At 45.0% G+C, this 21,938-nt stretch overlaps 1 protein-coding gene across 3 annotated transcripts in view; it reads left to right on the top strand.

Annotated features, from left to right (window-relative positions):
* Positions 1–20,329: 20,329 nt before the first annotated feature.
* Positions 20,330–21,938, top strand: part of KLHL1 (kelch like family member 1) — a 284,280-nt gene continuing 282,671 nt past the window's right edge. For all 3 annotated transcript variants that reach the window (XM_053312232.1, XM_053312230.1, XM_053312229.1), the window contains exon 1: positions 20,330–21,148. In XM_053312232.1, the coding sequence (XP_053168207.1) occupies positions 20,664–21,148 (485 nt within the window). In that variant the 5' untranslated portion in view covers positions 20,330–20,663. The remainder of the gene's footprint in view (positions 21,149–21,938) is intronic.

Genomic DNA, 21,938 nt, shown 5'->3' with positions numbered 1-21,938 from the left:
GAATTGTATGCAGTATGGGGCCACACTATAGTTTAGTATAAGGGCATTATAATATTAGCTGTTTTATTTTCAATCCCTTTACTAATGATCCCTAGCATGGAATTGGCCTTTTTCACAGCTGCTGCACATTGAGTTGACACTTTCAACGAGCTGTCCACCATGACCCAAAGATCCCTCTCTTGGTCAGTCACCAACAGCTCAGATCCCATCAGCGTATACTTGAAGTTGGGGATTTTCATCCCAATGTGCATCACTTTACACTTGCCAACACTGAACCGCATTTGCCACTTTGTCGCCCACTCACCCAGTTTGGAGAGATCCTTTTGGAGCTCCTCACAATCTGTTTTGGATTTCACTACCTGAAAGAGTTTGGTATCATCTGCAAATCTGGTCACCTTGCTGTTTACCCCTACTTCTAGATCATTTATGAATAAATTAAAAAGCACCGGTCCCAGTACAGATCCCTGGGGGACCCCACTTCTTACTTCCCTCCATTGTGAAAACTCTCCATTTATACCTACCCTCTGTTTCCTGTCGTTCTTCCCATTATCAATCCACACATGTACTTGTCCCCTTATCCCACGACCGCTAAGTTCCCTTAAGAGTTTTTGATGAGGAACTTTGTCAAAAGCTTCTTGGAAGTTCAGTTATATTATGTCAACTGGATCACCTTGATCCACACACTTGTTGACACTCTCAAAGAACTTCAAAATGTTTGTGAGGCAAGATTTACCTTTGGAGAAGCCATGCTGGTTCACTCCCAGCAGGGCATGTTGTTCTATGTACTTTACAATTTTATCCTTGAAGATGCGTTCCATCAATTTGCCTGGAACGGACGTTATGCTAACTGGCCTGTAATTTCCCGGATCGCCCCTGCATGCCTTTTTGAAAATTGGTGTTACATTTGCTACTTTCCAGTCCTCCAGCATTTATGCATCTTTATGATTTCCCCCATATTAAAAAATGGTCCAGGGCCAAATGAGTGGGGCACTACCACCCACCACACTCCGCTGTGGGCCACCCCTTTCCCCCTGGTGAGAAGTGATACATTTGCTCAAACTTCCATTATTCCCTATGGGAAAAACCTTAAAGAGGAGTAAACCTCAGAAATTCACAAAAAAGCAGCCCTTTCCCCAATTCCTTTGAAATAATTCTGCTTGCTCCCTTGCCCCCATTGGGCACTACCACCCACCACACTCTTCCCTTTGGCCACCCCTTTACCCCCAATGTGAAGCGATACATTTGCTAAAACCTCCGTTATTCCCTATGGGGAAAAACCTTAAAGATGAGTAAACTTCAACAAATCACAAATAATCAGCCCTTTGCCCAATTCCTTTGGAATCTGGGTGGTGGCAGCCTGGCAGGCACCCATTGGAACACTACACCCAGCCCACTCTTCTGCCCCTGAATCCATTCCCAGGCTAGCATGCAGTAGCCATAGCAGTCTGGCAGGCTGGGCTCATGTTGGCAACAAGGCAGTCATAGGCAATGGCATGGCATCATGGCAACTTGAGGCATGCAATGCTGCAAACTAGTTCCCTCTTTCTCTCTCTCTCTTCAATGAGGCAGAAAGGCAGAATGGCAACTACTAACTAGCTGAATGAATTGAACCCCCCCCCTTGAACTCCCCCCACCCATGCCCCTTCTTCAACCCTTTCCCTGGCCAATGTGGGGTCAATAAAGAGTGTCAAGAGGCAAAAGAGCCAATGGGGAACAAGGAGGGAATCGTCAGCAGGTCAACCCATGCTTTAGGTCACTGATCAGAAGGCTGGAAGGGTGGGAAATTCAAAGAGATGTCAAACACAAATGGAGACTGACTCAGAGATCACCACAAAATGGAGGTCCAAAACAACAAAACGTTTTCTAGCCGAAACAGGGACCTTTCATTTTGTATACAAAACTTTCGGATCTGGAAAACTGGTGTTTTGTTTTGTCTGAAAAATACCCAAAATGGGCTGTTTCAGGTACAAGACGTTTTGTATCCTAAACGTTTTGCACATCCCTACCTGGAACATGCCACACAGAGACAACAGAGTTGGAGTTGCAAAGGGCTACACTTTCATGGCTGAGTGCACCAGCAGTGGTTTCTGGGGAAGTGCATCATACTCACACTTGGCCGTCACATGCATAGTTGTGCATGTATCAATTAAAATATGAACCTTGTGTCCTCCGATGAAAACATGGTGATGAGGCAGACCCTTATGATAAGAAGCAGTTGGGGCTGGAGAAGAGACAGTACAGATGTATAAGTTATCTTCCTTAGGAAGACCAGTCTGAAGAGCATTTGCCTGTCCTTGACCCTGCTGGTGAGGACTTGAGGAATCTGTGAGGACCTGCAGACTCTTCCATATTGGTTCTTTTCCCCACAGCCATGGCAAGTGCTTGAAACTGTGGTGTTTCTGAAGTTTTTGTACAGTTTCCATTTGTGGTGGTTCGGCATATTGAGCATGCTACTCGAACGCTTCATGTGCTTGAGCAGTGTCCAATATTTGGGTGAGAGTCATCTGGGGTTCACGTAGAATTTGTTGCCAAAGCTTGGTTAACGAACATACTTGAATTACTGTATCTGTGCTCTTATTTCATTGTCTGTGTTTGTGAATGCACAGGATTGTGCAAGGTGACGAAGACAGGTGTGTTATGCATCAGTACTTTCTCCTTCCTTTTGACTTCCTTGCCTGGACATATACTGCTCAAAGTCTATGTTTTTGCAAGGCTTAAGAGATTTGATGAGTGCTAACTTTGCCTTTTTATAATCATCACTATTTCAAGTATTAGGTAATGTTACTGATGAACTCCACTGCCTAAAAATGTAACAGCATCGCCCATTTGGTGGTGGGGTCATTTTTTTTTTAATCACAAGAAACAGATTTTCCAGTCTTTCAAGCCAGTGGTCCCATCTAAGTCTTAATGCAGAGTGGGAGTCATGAATAGCAAATTCAGGAAAAGCAGGAAGCATATTGATAACAGAAAAAAGGCAGAAGCTCATAAAACTATAAGAAGTTTTATTATTGCCAGTGAATAAAAGATGTACTCAAAATGGCTGCCACTCCACTCCTTCAGGAAGAGCTAAGAGACTACACAATCCATAAGATGGCTGCTGCACTCAAAACAGGCTACTACAAAAAGTTTGTGTTATGTAGTTTTTTATCTCTATGAACGAAAAAAAAATCAGAATTTCAAGTGAGGGAGAGACAGAAATACAGGTAGACCTTCTTATTTGCAGATTTGTTATCCACAGTTTCGCATATCCATGGTCGGGAAAATGACACCCGACCTCGGCATACATGGGAGGGGGACACGTCAAACTTGCATATCTGCAGATCAGGGGTCATGACTGCGGAGGTCATTTCCAGCCACCATTTTAGGAATTGGAGCCACAAAATGGCTCCCGTAAAACAAACAACACCCCCCTGTGATTTTCAGCTGATTTCCAGCCAGTTGAGGGGTGCAGTGTGGCTTGGGGGGGGAGAAGCAGAGACAGGTAAGGATCCCCTCGTGAAAATTGCCCAGTTCTTAGCCAGTTTTGGCCAAAAATGACAGACTGGGAACCTAGCCTCTGCGACCCCATAGGGATCAATGATCTGATATTCACGATTTCCATATCTGTGGTACAGCTGCGGAATGGAACCTCCACAAATATTGAAGTCCAACTGTACCCGGTTAGAAGAATGCTGTGTCTTGTTTCTGACCCTTGCCTTCCTTTTGTCCTCTCTGTATCTTGTAAGCCTTTTCCTCTCTGTGTTACTTTCTGTTGTTGAGAAGGGAGTTTTGTTGGTTGGTTGGTTTATGGAGGACTTACTAGCCACTCTTGTTGCCAATATAGAATCCAAGGGAAAGAGTTGTGTTATGGAGGGACAAGGCAGTGGAGTGGAATCAGGAATATTAATAGTCTAATGAAATAGATATGTATAGAGAGGCAAGTGCAGACTGCTTTTCAGTGCTATTGCTGAAACTCCAGGACTGGAATACAAGTAACTAAAACCCCATTCAAAAGTTGTCCTGGATCAATGAACTGATTAATCAAAAACACCACATTAACTATTAGTCTACCTGCTTAACATCTAAGCTTTGCATATGGGTTTTTTTAAGCTGCAGCTTTTCATTGAGAAAAATTATTCCTAGTTCAGTTAGCAAAGCCATTCCTCACCCTTTACCACTTGCATTCATTATGAACACATGTGGTATGCTTTTCATTGCTTTTTATAACACTACAACTTCTTTAAACCCAAAGAATATACAACACACATGAATCTGATATTCTGTTCCTTAACCTCCCTCTTCCTCCAAATACCTAATTTCAAGGAGGAAAGTGATTTGAAGCCGCTCTGTGTATCATTTTATTGCCTACAATCTTTCATGCATTTTATATGATGATTTATGAGCTAGAAATAGATTTTGATGCCATGCAATATAGTTTCAACACCTCCCTTCCATGTTCTAACCATGGAGCCATTCATCCTGTAATTATGTCCCGGTTGCACAATGCAACCTTTGTGACCTGCTCCCCCAGGTGAGTAAATGTCCCTAGGCAAATGATTCTGTTGTGACTGAAACTCCCTAATGTTCACCAGTCTGCATAGAATAAAGTAACAGCCCAAAGCAAAGTATTACACTTACTCTACATTTCCTATCTGATGCACACTATGCCTCCCCCTCCAGCTAGTATATCTGTCTGCAGCAAGAAGACAGGAATCTAATGAAAGCATCTTGCAGAAAAAGTCTTTAACTTGTAACCTTATTCCAGTCATTCCACATGTGGATGATAAACCTGTTTATTACTCAAGCCCTGTTGCTTGTTGTTTTGTGGTGGTGCATTTTTGTTATAGTGTATTACATATGCTGTCTTGGAACCAAACTAAAAAGGTTGTGACAGCTAAGGTTGTCATATATCTCTTTATATTAAGTAACAAGCTTGATTTTTGTCTGTGGACTAAAACAGTACATGTCTGCACTTCCATGGGCACAGGGCAGTAAGACATTCAGCAGGGATCTTTTCTCCCAACATAGTGCTAGGAGAATTGGAGACACCTTGTTTCTTCACAGAGTGTAACAAGTTTTGAGTGGCCCTGGTACAAAAAGTGAAGATGGGCCCCGGGGCACTCCTGCCTTTTTCTCCCCCACCCCCTAAGTCTTTGGTGCCAAACTGTCAGGGCATGTTGAAAAACAAAACATTCCTGGCATGACCTTTCTTTTGCTCCTATGTGAATAATATCAACACACACTCCCCATGCACAAGGGCGCACTCTCTCTCTCTCTCTCTCTCTCTCACACACACACACACACACACACACACACACACACACACACACGTATGTATGGGCAAGCTCTCTCCAGCTCAGAAATATTTTTAAACACATAAACACATATACGACTTCTCCTATATACTTTCTTTATTCATGCAACACCAACAATTATTCTGTCTTTCCTATTCACACATTCTCTCCCCACCCCCCTGAATTTGGACGCAACATGAAACTGGAGTTAAACAGGGGCACAGGTTGGAACTCTGTTATGTCTAGATCCGTGCAACTGTGGTTTCGAACCATAACCAACCTGCAGTTTGCCTCACCGAACTCCAGTCTGAACCTTCGGTTTGTAGTAAGGTTCACCACCAAGACCTGAGGTTTGTCTGCTAAAGTGTTATGTCCGAACCCGGACACTGCCATAACCACAGTTTTGAGTTGATTTTCTAATTGCAATCAAAGAGACAGCAGCACAGACCCACCTGAGATAGCACCCACTCTATGACTGCAGCACGTCTTGCTGGATACCTCTACAAGCACCAGCCATGCCCCTCCTGTCTCTGATCCAACAAAACAGTTTCCCCAAAACAGGGACACCACCATGTCCCATCCCAAGCATGTCAGACTGTCAAGCAGCAAAGCCAAACAGGGGCATGCCCTCTCCCACTCTGTCCCTTGCTCCCCGCTCCTGGCAAGAAGGAGCAAAAGGGGACAGGAAGACAGGACAGGTTCTTAGTGCTTTGTTCCCCTAGAATAAAGTGAAAATGATGTATGTTCTCAAGCACAAACATTCCAGGTGTCAACATAAGCAGGGCACCCCATTACAGCACCATGATAGGAACATATGTTAGGGAAGGGTTACCCGAGGTCAGGTTTGAATGGTAGCCCCAACCAGGGATTCTTGAAAAGCCAAGTCCTATCCGCCCCCCACAAATAAGTTGGGAAAGGGGGGACCAGTCCCTTTCTCCTTTCGGGACATTTGCACTCCCTAGGCTTACTCATGAGAAGGGCCAGACAGCAAGATCAGCATTGCTCCCCCAAAAAGAGAGATTCCTCATATGTGATGAGTACTGATGCTGATCCGGAGTGGACCGCGTGTTCATGAGAGTGTAAAGCCATGGGAACACCCCCTCACAACTCATGAAAAGAACTGTCTGTGGGGACTGGGGTGTCATGCAAGATCTCTAATGATGTGTGATGACAAAAACCCCTTCTCCTACAAACAGCTCTCTCACGAGAGTGTCAGGTCATGGGGACTCTATATTGTACCAAGTTGCTCTGTGCAGGAAAGCCACGGGGAAAGGTATCCCAGCAACTGCTCTCCCTGTACTTTTGACTACCGCCAAGCATTATTTATTTATTTATTTATTTAATCAATTTTATACCCCCCTTCCGAAAAGGCTCAGGGCAGTTTACAATTAAAACAAAACCATTAAAATCAATTAACAATTAAAACAAAAAATATAAAGCAGCATAAAACAACAATGAACAATTAAAACGTCATAAAACAACAATTAAACAATCAGACCAGTTTTAACACCCCCCCCCCAAAAAAAACCAGGTTACAACATTAAAACCATTTATAACAATTTAAAAACCCCGGAAGGCCAGGCCAAACAGATCGTTTTTGAGGGATCTCCTGAGATTACATAAAGAATGTAAATTGCAGATTTCTGCCGGGAGTGCATTCCACAGTACAGGACCGGCTGCAGAGAAGGCCCACCTGAGAGTCACCACCAGATGCACTAGTGGCAACTGGAGACGGACCTCTTCAGATGACCTTAATGTGTGGTGGGGTTGTTTGGTGCAGGTAGCTGTCAAAGCATGCCCCCTTCCAGCCCGTCCACTTGTGTGGATATGTGCACACTTGCATGTGCCCTAAAATACCAACTGGGGTCACCCTATCCCGCTATTCTCCTTGGTGGCAAATCTGAATATGGTGCAACACCGGTCCACACATGGGCATTTTGAAAGGCCCTGCAGATCTGCCCCTCACCTCCATGTGTTCCCCTCATCCACACATGTGGCTAGGCTCACAATCCACTTGGGGACTGTGCAAGGCTAGCAATAGCAATAGCAATAGCACTTACATTTATATACCGCTCTATAGCTGGAAGCTCTCTAAGCGGTTTACAATGATTTAGCATATTGCCCCCCAACATTCTGGGTACTCATTTTACCGACCTCGGAAGGGTGGAAGGCTGAGTCAACCTTGAGCCCCTGGTCAGGAAGGATCGAACTTGTAACCTTCTGGTTACAGGGCAGCAGTTTTACCACTGCGCCACCAGGGGCTACCCAATGGAGGAGGCAATTGCAGTAAAAATGTTCTATCTTTAACCAGAGAGATAGGGGGGCCCACAGAAGCAGGGCCACTTTGAGGGGTTTGCCAAGCTCATGAGCATGCAGTCCCCAGTAGACTGGTCCTCTCATAAGATTGCAAGCCTGCCAGCAGCAAGCTTCCAGTGGAGAAGGAGTGTGATTTGCTGTGAATGGTCTGCTTTGCTAGAGCGAGCCTTCGCAAGAGCATCATATATCATGGCGGGACCAGGATCCTTCCTGTTTTCATTTTCCCACTCTTCATTAGCCCTTCCACGTTGCTCCCATCCCCTCCATCCCCTTTCCCTTCTTGTTCTGACTTCAGCCCTGCTCCTTGGGCTGCCTCCGCCCTTCACTGCTGTTGCACCTAGCTGACATCATCTGCAGGTGCTGCTCAGCCCGCTGGGCTGCCCACCTGAGTCCAAAAGCAGTGCTGCCTTTCCCTGGCCTTGGGCCAATGCTGGCTCCACCCTGCCTGCTGCCTGGCCCCTCTGTGTTCATATTGCCTCCTCCCAGCTTGGGGTAAGCCAGGGTCGCAGGTGGGGTGGCCAGACACACACAATAAAACAATCAAAATTTAAAAAAATTAAAACCAGATTAAAACTCATTAAAATAAAAATTAAAAACTAGATATAATTAAAAGCCAGGCTGAAAAGATGGATCTTTATGGTTCTCATGAAGGCCTCCAAGGAAGATAATCCTTTAATATCTATGGGGAGCATGTTCCACAGACTAGGGGAAGTGAGAAGGCCCAGTCCCAGGTCACCTCCAGATGAACTTGGGGCATATTGCTTGGGGCTTATTGCAGCTTGGGAGTATTCCTGGACCTGCCTCTGCTTTTGGAAGCTCAGATGGAGGCAGTGGCCAGGGGTCCTTTGCACAACTTCAGCTAGTGTGCCAGCTGCATCCCTTTCTCAAGAAGGCAGATCTGGCCACAATTACTCATGCCTTAATCATGTCATGGATTGCTGTAATGCACTCTAAGTGGGGCTGCCCTTGAAGAATATTTGGAAACCAGCTAGTGCAAAATGTAGCAGCTAGGATTTTATCTGGAGCTGCCCACTGGGATCACATCACATCCATTTTGAAAGAGTTGCACTGGCTACCAATTTGTTTCCGGGTCCAATTCAAGGTGCTGGTTTTGACCTTTAAAGTCCTTAATGGTTTGGGCCCTGGATATCTGAGGGACTGCTTGTTCCCAAGGGTTGCTGCCCACTTGACGAGGTCATCTGAGGAGGCTCTGCTCTGGATGCTGAAAATGAGGGTGACTGAGCTGTTGTGCACGCAGGACAGGGCCTTCTCTGTTGCTGCCTCCAGACTCTGTAATGCTCTCCCAGTGGCTATGCGCTCCTCGGTCTCCATCACAGTTTTTAGAAAGTGTGTGAAATCTTGGCTTTTTACCCAGGCTTTTATATGATTGTCTCTACTGCTGCTTCTTTGTATTTTGTATGGTTATATTGTGCTTGCATTTTAAATCTTATTAGTCAGATCTATGTTTTTATATTCTAGTTTAATATTTTAATTCTGTAGTTTTTATAGTTTTAATTTTTCTGTGTGAACTGCCTTGGGATTTTTTAAATGAAAGGCAGTATACAAATTTAACAATTAAACTAACAAACTTCTGAAGATGAATACCAAAGACACATAGCTCCTGATGATCTTAATGAGCAGTGGGGATCTTGTACAGAAAGGTGCTCTCTCGGGTAACCTGGACCTAAGCCATTCAAGCCTTTCAAGGTAATAACCAGCACTTTGTACTTTGCCTGGAAACGTATCGGCACCAGTGCAACTGTTTAAGAACAAGCATAATGTGGTCTCTCTAGGATACCCCAGAGACCAATCTGGCCGCTTCTGCATTTTGGACTAATTGAAGCTTCCAAACTACATACAAATGCAGCCCTACATAGAGTGCATTGCTGTAGTCCAGTCTGGAGGTTAGCAGCTGGGCTACCACTGTTTTCAGGTCATTGTCCTCAAGGAATGGACAAAGTTGTCAAATCAATCACAGCTGGTAAATAGCACTCCTGGCTACAGCCTCAACCTGAGTCACCAGGGTGAGACCCAGGTCCTAGAGCTCTCCCAAGCTACAAATCTATTCTTTCTGGGAGAGTGGAACCTCATCCAGAACAGGAAGTTCTATCCCATCTTGCAGATTACAACCCCCAACAATGAGCACCTCCATCTTGCTTAGATACAGCTTCAGTTTATTATCCCTCATCCAGCCCATTAGTGCCTGTAGGCAGGATTTAAAGGGCTAATGTCATTTCCTGATATTGATGACAAGGAGAAATAGATTTGGGTGTCATCAGCATATTGATAACACCCAGCCACAAATCCCATGAAGACCTCAACCATAGATTTCATGTAGATATTAAAAAGCATTGGTGACAGAATGCTTCCCTGAGGGATGCCATATAGTAGCTCCCAATTTGAAGAGCAACTGTAACCAAGTGCCACCATCTGAAATCAACCTGAGACATAGGAGCAGAATCACTGTAAACAGTGCCTCCTATCCCCAAATCCTTTAGGCAACCCAGAAGGATGTCATGGTCGATGGTATAGAAAGCCACTGAGAGATCCAAAAGAACCAGCAGAATTAGACTCCAGCTGTCAATTCCCTGCTGAAGGTCATCTATCAGGCTCAACCCCATAACCTTGGTGTCCCAGGTTGAGACAGTGGCCAGAAGTGCCTTCTATCATCTTCGGCTGATAAGCCAGCTACGTCTGTTTCTTAAGTCAGATGACCTCAAAACAGTGGTACATCTGCTGGTAACCTCCAGACTGGATTACTGCAATGAGCTCTATGTGGGGCTGCCCTTGTACATAGTCCAGAAACTACAGTTGGTCCAGAATGCGGCAGCCAGGCTTGTCTCTGGGTCATCCAGGAGAGACCATATTACTCCCCTATTGAAGGAGTTACACTGGCTGCCAGTATGTTTCTGGGCAAAATACAAGGTGTTGGTCATAAACTATAAAGCCCTAAACAGCTTGGGCCCTGGGTTTTTAAGCAAACGTCTTCTTCGTTATGAACCCCACCGCCCATTGAGATCATCAGGAGAGGTCCAACTGCATTTGCCACCAGCTCGTCTGGTAGCTACTCAGGGACGGGCCTTCTCCGTTGCTGCCCCGAGGGTTTGGAATGCGCTCCCTAGAGAAATAAGAGCCTCCCCATCTCTGATATCTTTTTTTAAAGTCTCTAATAGGGATGTGCAAAATGTTTCAGGCACAGAATGATCTGTGCCCAAAAAAGCGAATTTTGGGTGATTCGGGGCCGAACCAAATCACCCACGAAAAAATCCGAGAAATTTTGGGCACGAGCCGAATCACCCGAATTTTGGGCCCGAAAATTTGAGTGATTCAGACCTCCATTTTTTTGCCTTCTTCCCCCCCCCCTCCGTTTTGAGCTATGACATCTATTTGAATTTCCCACCTTTTTGCATCCCATTGACTTCAATGCAAAAAGGTTGGATGTGATGTCTGCTCGAATTTCGGGTGCCAGGGGCAAAATAGTGGGATGGGATGGTAGGGCCTAATGGGTGGAGGTTACCACCCCAATTGCAGAGGGATTGGGAAAAGGGATGATTTTTGGTGAATTTCTGAAGTTTACGCATCTTTAAGGTTTTCCCCGTGAAGGGTCTGAGGTTTTCTGAGTGTGGATATGATAGCAAATGAGATTTTCAATGGACACCATGAATCCACTCTAATTTGCTATCATAGAATCCACACTCAGAAAACCTCTGAAACAACAGAACCCTGTACCCCATGGGTTAGAAACCCATGGGGGTGGTTGGCACCCTATGTGCACTACACCACCACTCTCTCTGGGCCACCCCAGCACCCCCCAAGTGCACTTATGGGGCTGCTGAAAGCTCCAATATAACATGAGGAAAAACCTTAAAGACGCATGAACTTCAACAATTTGCCAAAAATCAGCCCTCTGCCTAAATCCTTTGAAAAAAATCAGGTAGCTTCCTTGCCCCTACCCGGCACTACCACCAACCCCACCCGGCACTAGGACACCCCTTCCCCCCTGACGTGAAGCAATACACCCTTCATGGGGGGAAACTTTAGACACGTAAACTTCAGAAATTCATCAAATATCATCCCTTTCCCCAATCCCTCTGCAATTGGGGTGGTAACCTCCACCCATTAGGCGCTACAACCCCTCCCCAATCTTTTGACCCAGATCACACGTTATGTCCCCTATCTGCCGCAAAGACACTAAAACCTAAAAAATTCACCAAAAATTAGCCCTTTGACCAATCCCCCAGAAATTTGGGTGGTAGCCTCCAGCCATTGGGCACTACCACCCCACACCACTAATTTTCCCCTGGGACCCGCTTTTTTGCCCCAAATTGATTCAGATTCAGACCCGAATAAATTCGGGTCTGAACCGAATCGGGGGGTGATTCGGGAGGGCCATATTCGGCCACAGAACAGAACGGGGGTGTATCGGCTCAGGCCCGAGCCAAAACACCAAAAATCCAAATTGCATACCCCAATCTCTAAAGATGCATCTCTTCAACCAGACTTTTAACTGATATTGTTTTGATTGTTGTAATGTTCTTTTTAGAATATTGTTTTGAAATTTTAAATTGTGTTTTAAATTTCTTGCTTTTAATTTTTTTTAATTAATGTTTTACTTTTAATCTTCTTGTAAACCGCCCAGAGACGTAAGTTTTGGGCAGTGTAAAAATATGGTGAATAAATAAATAAATAAATAAATAATAAGACAATCAGTTTCCTCCAAGATGGTTTGGAGCTGATCAGCCACCCCTTTCTCAATCATCTTACCCAAACATAGGAGGTTGGAGACAGGGCCTATCAGTATTCATAACCAGGGGATTCAGAGCCAACTTCTTAAAAAGACTTCTAGCCATTGCCTCCTGAACCAGTTCACATATGATCATTTTTCTTTAAGATAAATAATTTGTATATTTGACATGCAAACAAAGCCCCATTTCATTATTTATAAGAATAGCCACTCAGCATTTATTACCAAAGTATTGGAAAGAAATGTAGGGTCTCTTGAGAAATGATCATATGTGAACTGAAAGATAGGAGTGAGGAACACTACCCAGTCCTGCTTAACCATAAGAGTCAGTGTGGTGTAGTGGTTAGAGTGCTGGACTAGGACCGGGGAGACCCGAGTTCAAATCCCCATTCAGCCATGATACTAGCTGGGTGACTCTGGGCCAGTCGCTTCTCTCTCAGCCTAACCTACTTCACAGGGTTGTTGTGAGGAGAAACTCAAGTATGTAGTACACCACTCTAGGCTCCTTGGAGGAAGAGTGGGATATAATAATAAATAATAGTAATAAGACACAGTATAACTTCTTTATTTTAGAATGCCCTACCTTAATACAAAAGAAAAACAACAACAACTCCATAGTGGGCCACTTAACATTTTAAAGAACAATCACAATTTCACACTGGATATCCAGTGTCGTCTTCTTCTTCTTCTTCTTCTTCTTCTTCTTCTTCTTCTTCTTCTTCTTCTTCTTATTATTATTATTATTATTATTATTATTATCATTATCATTATTATCATTATTATCATTATTTTACACAGTCAGACAGGTGTTATTGACTGGTTTGTTTCATCCAGACATCGAGTCCTTCCCAAGGACCTGGGATGCCAGAATTTTATTGTCAATGTTGTTGCTGTTATAGATATCGTTGCAGAATATAGGCTGTTCCCAGTAAAGCTGCTTTTTGTAATTGGCTGATGGTGATTTTTGTGGCCCCTATGGTGTTGAGGTGCTCTTCAAGGTCATTTGGAACTGCACCCAGGGCGCCAGTGACCACTGGGATCATTTTGGTCATTTTGGTCTTTTTCTGCCACAGCCTTTCAATTTCAATTTGTAGATCTTTGTATTTGGTGATTTTTTCTATTTCTTTTTCTTCTATTCTGCTATCCCCTGGTATTGCTATGTCGATTATTTTGACTTGTTTTTCTTTCTTCTCGGCTACATTGATATCTGGTATATTGTATGGCAGATGTTTGTCTGTTTGTAGTTGGAAGTCCCATAATATTTTTACATCTTCATTTTCTTCAACTTTTTCAATGTTATGGTCCCACCAATGTTTGGCTACAGGTAGCTTGTATTTTTTGCAGATGTTCCAGTGTATCATCCCTGCTACCTTGTCATGCCTTTGTTTGTAGTCAGTCTGTGCGATCTTCTTACAACAGCTGATTAGGTGGTCCACGGTTTCATCTGCTTTTTTTACAAAGGCGGCACTTGCTGTTTGTTGTGGATTTTTTGACTTTTGCTCTTATTGCTTTTGTTCTTAGTGCCTGTTCTTGTGCAGCCAGTATTAAACCCTCTGTTTCTTTCTTCAAGTTGCCATTCTTAAGCCATTGCCAGGTCTTGGTGATGTTTGATTTTCCACGTATATTGTGCAAATATTGACCACGCAGTGGCTTATTTTTCCATTTTTCTGCTTGGTTCTTGACTTCTTCTTTCTTGTAGGAAGGGATGTGCCTGGACCAGTCCGGAAGCCATTGTAAAGGCCTCTGAACCGGTCCGGTCTGGTCCGGCCCTGGGCAGTTCGGTTCGGGTGGGGGGTTGCTTTAAGAGCAGGGGAAGGTTTACTTACCCTTCCCACCGCTTTCCTGCTCTGGCCCCCATAATTGTAGTTGTAATCTGGGCGGCAGGATACCTCCCTGCCGCCCCTTTGCCCATCCGCTCTTCAAAAGCAAGCAGGAGTCATGTGCGTGTGCGCGCACTTCACAGAGACCTCCCTGCTGCCCCTTCGCCCTTTCGCTATTCAAAGCTCCCTAGCTTTAAATAGCGGAAGGGGCGGCAGGGAGGTCTCTGTGAAGTGCGCACACACGCACAGGACTCCTGCTTGCTTTTGAAGAGCGGATGGGCAAAGGGGCGGCAGGGAGGTCTCTGTGAAGTGCGCGCGCATGCACAGGACTCCTGCTTGGTTTGAAGAGCGAAAGGGGCGAAGGGGTGGCAGGGAGCTATCCTGCTGCCCCGATTACTACTACAATTACGGGGGGCAGAGCGGGAAAGCGGCAGGAAGAGTAAGTAAACCCTGCCCCACTCTTAAAGCAACCGCCACCCCAGTGCCGGACCGCAGTTTTGCGCTTCCGTGCACACCCCTACTTGTAGGTCTGCTTTGTTTCATTGGTGTTGAATAGTTTCGCGTTATTGACCATTTGAAGTGCATCTTCTTCATTGTCCTTGATATATTCTTCAGGGCCTCGTTTCTCCTCCTCTACTGTTTGATGGACTTGCAACATTCCTCTTCCACCTGAGCTGCGAGGGAGGTATAGCCTATCTACATCACTGCAGGTGTTCAGAGCATGATTGATGGTAATGATTTTCCTGGTCTTATGATCTAGCGTCTCTAGCTCTGCCTAGGTCCAGTCTATTATTCCTGCAGTGTATCTGATAACAGGTATAGCTCAGGTGTTTATGACTTGTATGGTGTTCCCACCATTAAGTTTAGACTTTAGGATTTTTCTAACTCTCTTGATGTATTCACTTCCCATTTTTCTTTTAACTTCAGTGTGTGCAATGTTATCAGCCTGGAGAATGCCCAAGTATTTGTAATGTTCTTTCTCTTCCAGGTTCTTGATGTTGCTTCCATTGGGCAGTTCGATTCCTTCTGTTTTTCTTATTTTTCCTCTGTTCATTATTAATGCAACACACTTGTCTAGTCCAAACTCCATTACTATTTTGCTACTGACTATACGGACAGTGTTTAGCAGTGATTCGATTTCTCACTGGGTCTTTCCATACAACTTCAGATTGTACATGTACAGCAGATGGTTGATCTTACTTGATGTTTTAGATGTTTGGTATCCGAGGCCTGTTTTGTTTAGTATTTGCGAAAGTGGGGTAATGGCGATTACAAACGACAGAGGGGATAGTGAGTCCCCTTGGAAAATGCCTCTTCTAATGCTAACCTGTCCAAATGTCTTGCCATTGATTGCTAACTGTGTACTCCACATGCTCATTGCTTTTTAAATAAATATCTGAATGTTTTGCTGACACCAGTTGTTTCTAAACATTTTACTATCCATGTGTGAGGCAATGAATCAAAGGCTTTCTTGTAGTCAATCCATGCAACACTTAGATTGGTTTTTCTTCTCTTGCAGTTTTCTAAAATCATTTTGTCAATCAGCAGCTGGTCTTTTGTGCCTCTAGTGTTCGGGCAATTTCCTTTCTGTTCAACTGGAAGCTGTTTGTTAGTTAATAAGTGTTGCATCACTTCATCTGCTATTATTCCAGTTAATAATTTGAACATGGTTGGCAGGCAGGTTATCGGTCTATAATTATTTGGAAGTGCACCTTTTGCTGGGTCTTTCATGATGAGTTTTCCCAGTTGTTAGACATTGTTCAATATCACCTGCTTGCAAAATGTGATTGAACTGTTTTGATAGTTGTTTATGAAGGCTTGTTAGGTGTTTAAGCCAAAAGCCATGCAGTTCATCATCACCTGGAGCAGTCCAATTTTTAATTTTCTTTGCTCTTTCACTTATTAATTCTGGTGCTATTATTAGATCTTGCTTTTGTTGGTTACATTTTTTGACCTCATTCATCCAGCCTGCTTTTTTATTATAATCTATTGGATTGTCCCATAATTTTCCCCAGAATTGCACTGTTTCTTCTTTATTTGGTGTTTCTACGTTTCTTGCAGTTTCTCCTTCTATGCTTTGGTAGAAACGTCTCTAATTCGACTGGAATTGGAGATTCTGCCTGTGTTGTGTAATTCTGGCTTCATATCTGCTAATCTTCTTTGACACTGCTGTTATTTGCTGCTTTATTATTTCCAGGACTTCTCTAATTTTCCTTGAATCTAGGTGGTATTTTTGGATCAGATACTGTTTGGTGTTTTCATTCTTCAGCTTCTTGTCTTTCATATCTTTCAATTTACTAGCATCTGATCTAAGCCTGGCAATTTTATTTTCTAATCTAATCTTCCATTTAGGTGATGTACTGCTTTCTTTTTTTACAGGTCCACTGATCTTATATCCAAGCTCTTGTGTTGTTGTTGTTGCTGCACTGTACATTAGTTGGTTTGTTTCTTGCAAGTTATTGGTCATTGTTTCTGCAAGTGCAGCATTGACATCTTTGAATGCCTGAGCAAGTTGTTTTTTGGCAAGTGTTTTTAGAGCTGGAAGTCGAACCCTGGTGGTTGTTTGGTTCATATGCTCAGTTATTTTTGCTTTAGTTCTTGTTGCTTTTCTGTTAAACAGCATTCAGGTTTTTGAGGTGAAGGCAAAGGGGAGGTTGCCTGGTTTTCATTTTGGAACAGTTCAGCAACAGTGGCATCCTCGATCTCCAACACCTTCTCCTCCACCTGTGCCTGAGCAACTTCTTCAGTTGGTGGTAATTCTTCTTCCATATCTTGAGCCTGTGTTGCTCTTTGCAGTTCTTCCAGCTCAACTCCTGTGAATACTTTATTTCTTATTATGAATCTTCTCTGGTCTGCTAGCCTTTGTTCTGTGATTTCTGTATCTGGATGCTTCTCTTTCCAAATTTGGTACATTCTTTTTAAATAACCTCTTCTAGTTGGACTAGACTTGTAATAGCAGATCATTATTTCCTTGTTGGTGTTTTTCATATATATTTTTCGGTTAAGCGACATTTCTTCCAGTAACCTTGCCGTCTCCAGCCCTGGTTGCTCAACTCAAGATCCTGAGTCCTGTTGCCCACTTGCCACCAGATGTCCAGGGACTCCAGCACCTTGTGCGGTCCTTGTTGACCCGGGCGATGACCGATCTGGTATAGATTTATTAAAGTAACGTCTCACCATATTGTTGATGGGAGAGGCACTCTTTGTCTGGCTCCTCTGGTGAGACCTGTCCAGTATGGTTGGACCTTTGGCATAGCTCTCACCTTCCTCAGAGCATGCAAGCCCCACAACCATGCCAAGGTAGTGTCTCACTGGGGGATGATATTGATGATGATGATGATTTACATTTATATCCCACTCTTCCTCCAAGAGCCTTGGTCAGTTTTGTTTTCTGTGATATATATGTTTACTCTGTATACTCAGATGTACAAATGCTCTTCAAAAATCACAGAAAAGATGCAGTGACCCAGAGCTGTGGAAACATATGAAGTGACTCTTGCTTTGGGAAAATATTCACTGAGCAGCCCATCCCAGACTTCTGTTATCAGCAGTGATGACACATCACTGGGACTGTTGTTTTCCTTCCAAGAGTTTCACTACAAAATGAAACAGGCAGGCACCAGGTACTGTCTAATTTTCAGAGCATTTATGTTGCTTCCCACAGTTACAGCTCTCAGAGCCTACTGCAGAGTAATGCATCTTAAGCACAGCTGGTGCTACATAAATATGAAATAGAAATAATAGTAGTGGTGGGGGTTTCCCACCACAAGAGTGCTTTTGGAAAGGTCTCTACAAAAGAATATAAAACATTATCAAAACTGGAAATTCACACATTTCTAAGCATGGTTTTCGCATCCTGCTGGCTTATGCACACAGATCTGGACTTTAAAATCTACATGGATTTTAACTCCAACACAACCTTTTTTCTCCCCTTTCCTCTAGGACAGGAATGGCCCACAGGTGGCCCACTGTCAGTTTCTGAGAAAATTTTATCCAGTTTCTGATGCGTTACCAAATATTTATCAGGTGGGTAAAGCAGAAAAGGTGAGGTTACATAATTAACAACCACAACAAAACAGCACCTTTGTAATACGTGAGACATTAGGGTTACAAATTACAATCAGCTCAAATGTGAAAGGATTGCACTACAATTTCTAGGGAAGCTTTTAAAAAGATCGTGTTAAACTAACACTTGAAGGGGACAAGAGACAACCAGGTAAACTGAACAGGAATGTTCTTTGAACACCCTATTCATACATTATGTTCAGCACACATCTAATCTGCGCATACTGTGCACATGTAGAGTTTTTCATCCGACACGAACATAGGAAGCTGCCTTATAATGAGTCAGACCATTGGTTTATCTCGCTCAGTATTGTTCACACTGATTGGCAATGGTTTTCCTAGGTTCCAGGCAGTAGTCTCTCCCAGCCCTACCTGGAGATGCTAGGGAGTGAAACTAGGACCCTCCGCATGCAAACATGTAGATGATCTTCCACTGAGCTATGGCCCCATCTCCTAAGGGGAATATCTTGCAACACTCATATGTCACCTATCCAAATGCAAACCAAGGTGGACCCTCTTTATCAATAGGACAACTCATGCTCGCTACTGCAAGACCAGACTACTGAGCTGAGAGGAAGCGGCTTGCCTAATGCCCCCTAAGAAACTGCTCATGGCAGAGGTAAGGTTCAAACTGAGGACTGCCCTGCAGTTCCGTTTCTTAGCTGCTGAACGATGCCAGTTCTAAACAATACAATATAGTACAGTACACAATAACACCTCCTGGGCCAGTATGGACAATATGGAGCCTGGCAGAAAGGATTGCACCAAGAGAGTACTTGTTGTTATGTTGATGGAGAATGTTCTGACGTGCTCCTCCCAGCACACCCCTTTACTGCATGGGAGTGCTGTTCCATCTGAATTGGCCCTCTATATGTGTTCCAGTTACCTGTTTAAATGTATGCCAGGCTCTATACCATCTGTATTGGCCCCTATCTGCACCATGCATTTGAGGGACTGTACTCACTTTCACTTTTAAAGTGAACGTATGAGCAGTCATTCATGCAAAAACCATGTACATGTTATTCAGACACCTGTACAGCATAAGGCTGAATAGGGCTCTGGATTCTCAGGAATAACTGAGCAAATTGTATCAATATTGGACTCCCCCAGCCACCAAAAGGGCACACACACACACACACACTCAACCTAGTGCGGAAGCTTTATTTGCTATAGGGTTTGGCTATTCATAGTCAGGTCACTTTGTGTGGCAGCTGGCCTGAGGAGAATAAAGCAGCCTTTAGAATAAAGCCAGTGTCCATCCCTGCTCTTGGGTTTCATGTCATTAAAAAAACACTCTTGAGGAGGACAACGGATTTTGTTTTATCCTGGGCATGCTCTGAGGCTTCTGAGATGGGCTTAGGGAAGGTGGTAATATCCCTATATCCTGGTCTGTTACCGTAATAAAGATTGATTGATTGATTGATTGATAACATCCCTATTTTGTCCAAGTAAACTTGTGAAAGTAAGGGCTATGGCAGAGCTTGTGCATGTGTGTATGTATGCGCAGACAGTTCTGAAATAGGGGATACCCCTTACGTTTGAAGGAGGTATGCGGTCCTGCAATAAAGGCGGTGGGGGCCGGGCAGCCTCCATTTTCATATAAAGCTGGACCCTTAAAATTAGGGTCATGTAGCATCTCCTTCAGCCCGAGGCTTCTCTGAACATCTGCATCATTTATTGACAGGGCTAGAAAGGGAGGCGCTGTGGAGGCAGCAAGCGGAGAGAAAATGGTTCAGTGAGGACCTTGACAGCTGTGTGTGAGATAGGAGATATCATGCACCCTGTCTATAACTGCAGCCCTGCCTTCTTCCCCCTCTGCTAACAAGATCTTAAAGGCTGTGCAACTTTAAACGTTATTTCCCCCCACAGAGAGTGGCTCAGTGGAGGGGGGGGGCTAATAACTCCAGGCTCTTTCCACACACTTCAGAGCCTGGAAAAAGAGAGGAGGCAGCGGGGGCTGCTGCTGCTGCTGAGCCACCTGCTTTTCCACTGGAGCTGCTGCTGCCGAAGCCTGGAAAGTGGTGGTGGGGGGAGGAGGCGGAATACCCCCCCCCCGCCCGCGCGTCAATTAGAGCAGCGCGCGCTTTTATGGTCTCCCTCCATCAGTCACTCTCTGTCTTTGGCGGGAGCCCCTCTTGTTGTTTCTCCTCTCGCGCTGCGCATCTCTCCTGCAGTTTTGAGGCATCTTCCATCTGTTCGCATTTATTGTTTCCTAGTTGAGAGCTCCTGCTCCTGTCTGGGACTGTCCTCTCTCTCTCTTCTATTATTATTATTATTCCTCTTCTCTTTTCCTTCGAGCTCTCCTCCTCCTGGGGGCGAGGGAAGCGGCTCGGAGCTGTTCTTCCCGCCGTGCGCGCACAGAGGCGCCTCACTTCAGCCTCGCCTGTGCCATTTGCCTGCGCCACGCGCCTCCTCCTCGGCTGCAAGAGCAGCAGCAGCAGCAGCATGTCGAACTCAGGCAGGAAGGACTTTGACGTGAAGCACATTTTGCGCCTCCGCTGGAAACTGTTCAGCCACCCGGCGGCTCCTGCGGGCGGCTGTTTGCAGCAGGACAGCAGCTTCGAGCACTGGGGGCCGAGCCAGAGCCGCCTGCTGAAGAGCCAGGAGAGGGGCAGCGGCGCCTTCTGGAAAAAAGCCGCCTCTTCTTCTTCCTGCTCCTCCTCCTCTCCGTCGCCTTCTGCTGCTTCTTCGTCGCCTCTCAACGGGACTTTGTTGCCCACCACCAGGCTACATGGACTGGCCGAGCACCAACGCCACCAGCCCGCGGCTCGCACCGTCTTCTACGTGGAGTCCCTGGAGGAGGGGCCCGGCGGGTTGGGGGAGTTTGCCCGCGAACGGGAGAAAACGCTGGTGCTCCGCGAGGTCAAGGAAGAGCCCGCGCCCTTTGCGGATGGCGGCGGTCAGGCAACAGGTGAAGGGGCTGTGCACAGGTAGAGTATTGACGGAGGTTCTCCTTTCTGGGGGAATAGCTGGCCGATTAGGATACAGCGGTTAGGCTGGGGAGGGGGGTCTTTTGGGAGGGGAGTCAGAATGGGGAGATGCCTTCCTTGAAGGGCCACGATGTTTGCCCTGTGTGCAATCTTGCATCCACTGCGCTTAGACACGGTCAGTTGCATCCCACCTTACAGCACAATTCATGACATCTTCTCTCCTACAGCGTTGATCCTATTCAGAATTTAAGAACTATAAGTCCAGTCTTAATTGCCGTAAGCTGCAGGTCTAGGGACATTTTCTTGGGGCAAGTCCTACTGAACTCAGTGAGACTTCTGATTAAACAGTGGCTACCGTGGGAAGCCAGCTAATGGCGCAGCAAAGAAGTAACTTGCCTAGGGAGCAAGAGGTTGCTGGTTTGAATCCCCGATGGTATGTTTCCCAGACTATAGGAAGATGCTGAGAGGCATAATCCCATACTGCGTGGGAGATGGCAATGGTAAACCTCTCCTGTATTCTACCAAAGACAACCACATCTGTGGTCGCCAGGAGTCGACACCAACTCCACGGCACAACTTTAAACACTATGGAACTGACAGATGACTTTAAAGTTTCCTTGAAATGAACGGTGATCCAATGCCAGTTGGGAAGTAAGCTCCATGAAAATTCAGTGAGGTAAATCTGCACAGGATTGAAGCCTTACCGACTGATCCAGTGGTTGTTTAAGTAAATACTGTTGTTCAGTGGGATTTGCTCCTAGGAGCTGTATATCAGTGGTACTTACTTCTG

This window comes from Hemicordylus capensis, chromosome 3 (genome assembly GCF_027244095.1).
Source record: "Hemicordylus capensis ecotype Gifberg chromosome 3, rHemCap1.1.pri, whole genome shotgun sequence".
Lineage (NCBI taxonomy): Eukaryota > Metazoa > Chordata > Lepidosauria > Squamata > Cordylidae > Hemicordylus > Hemicordylus capensis.
The sequence above is the reverse complement of the archived record's forward strand: the minus strand, read 5'-3'. Positions and strand labels throughout refer to the sequence as shown.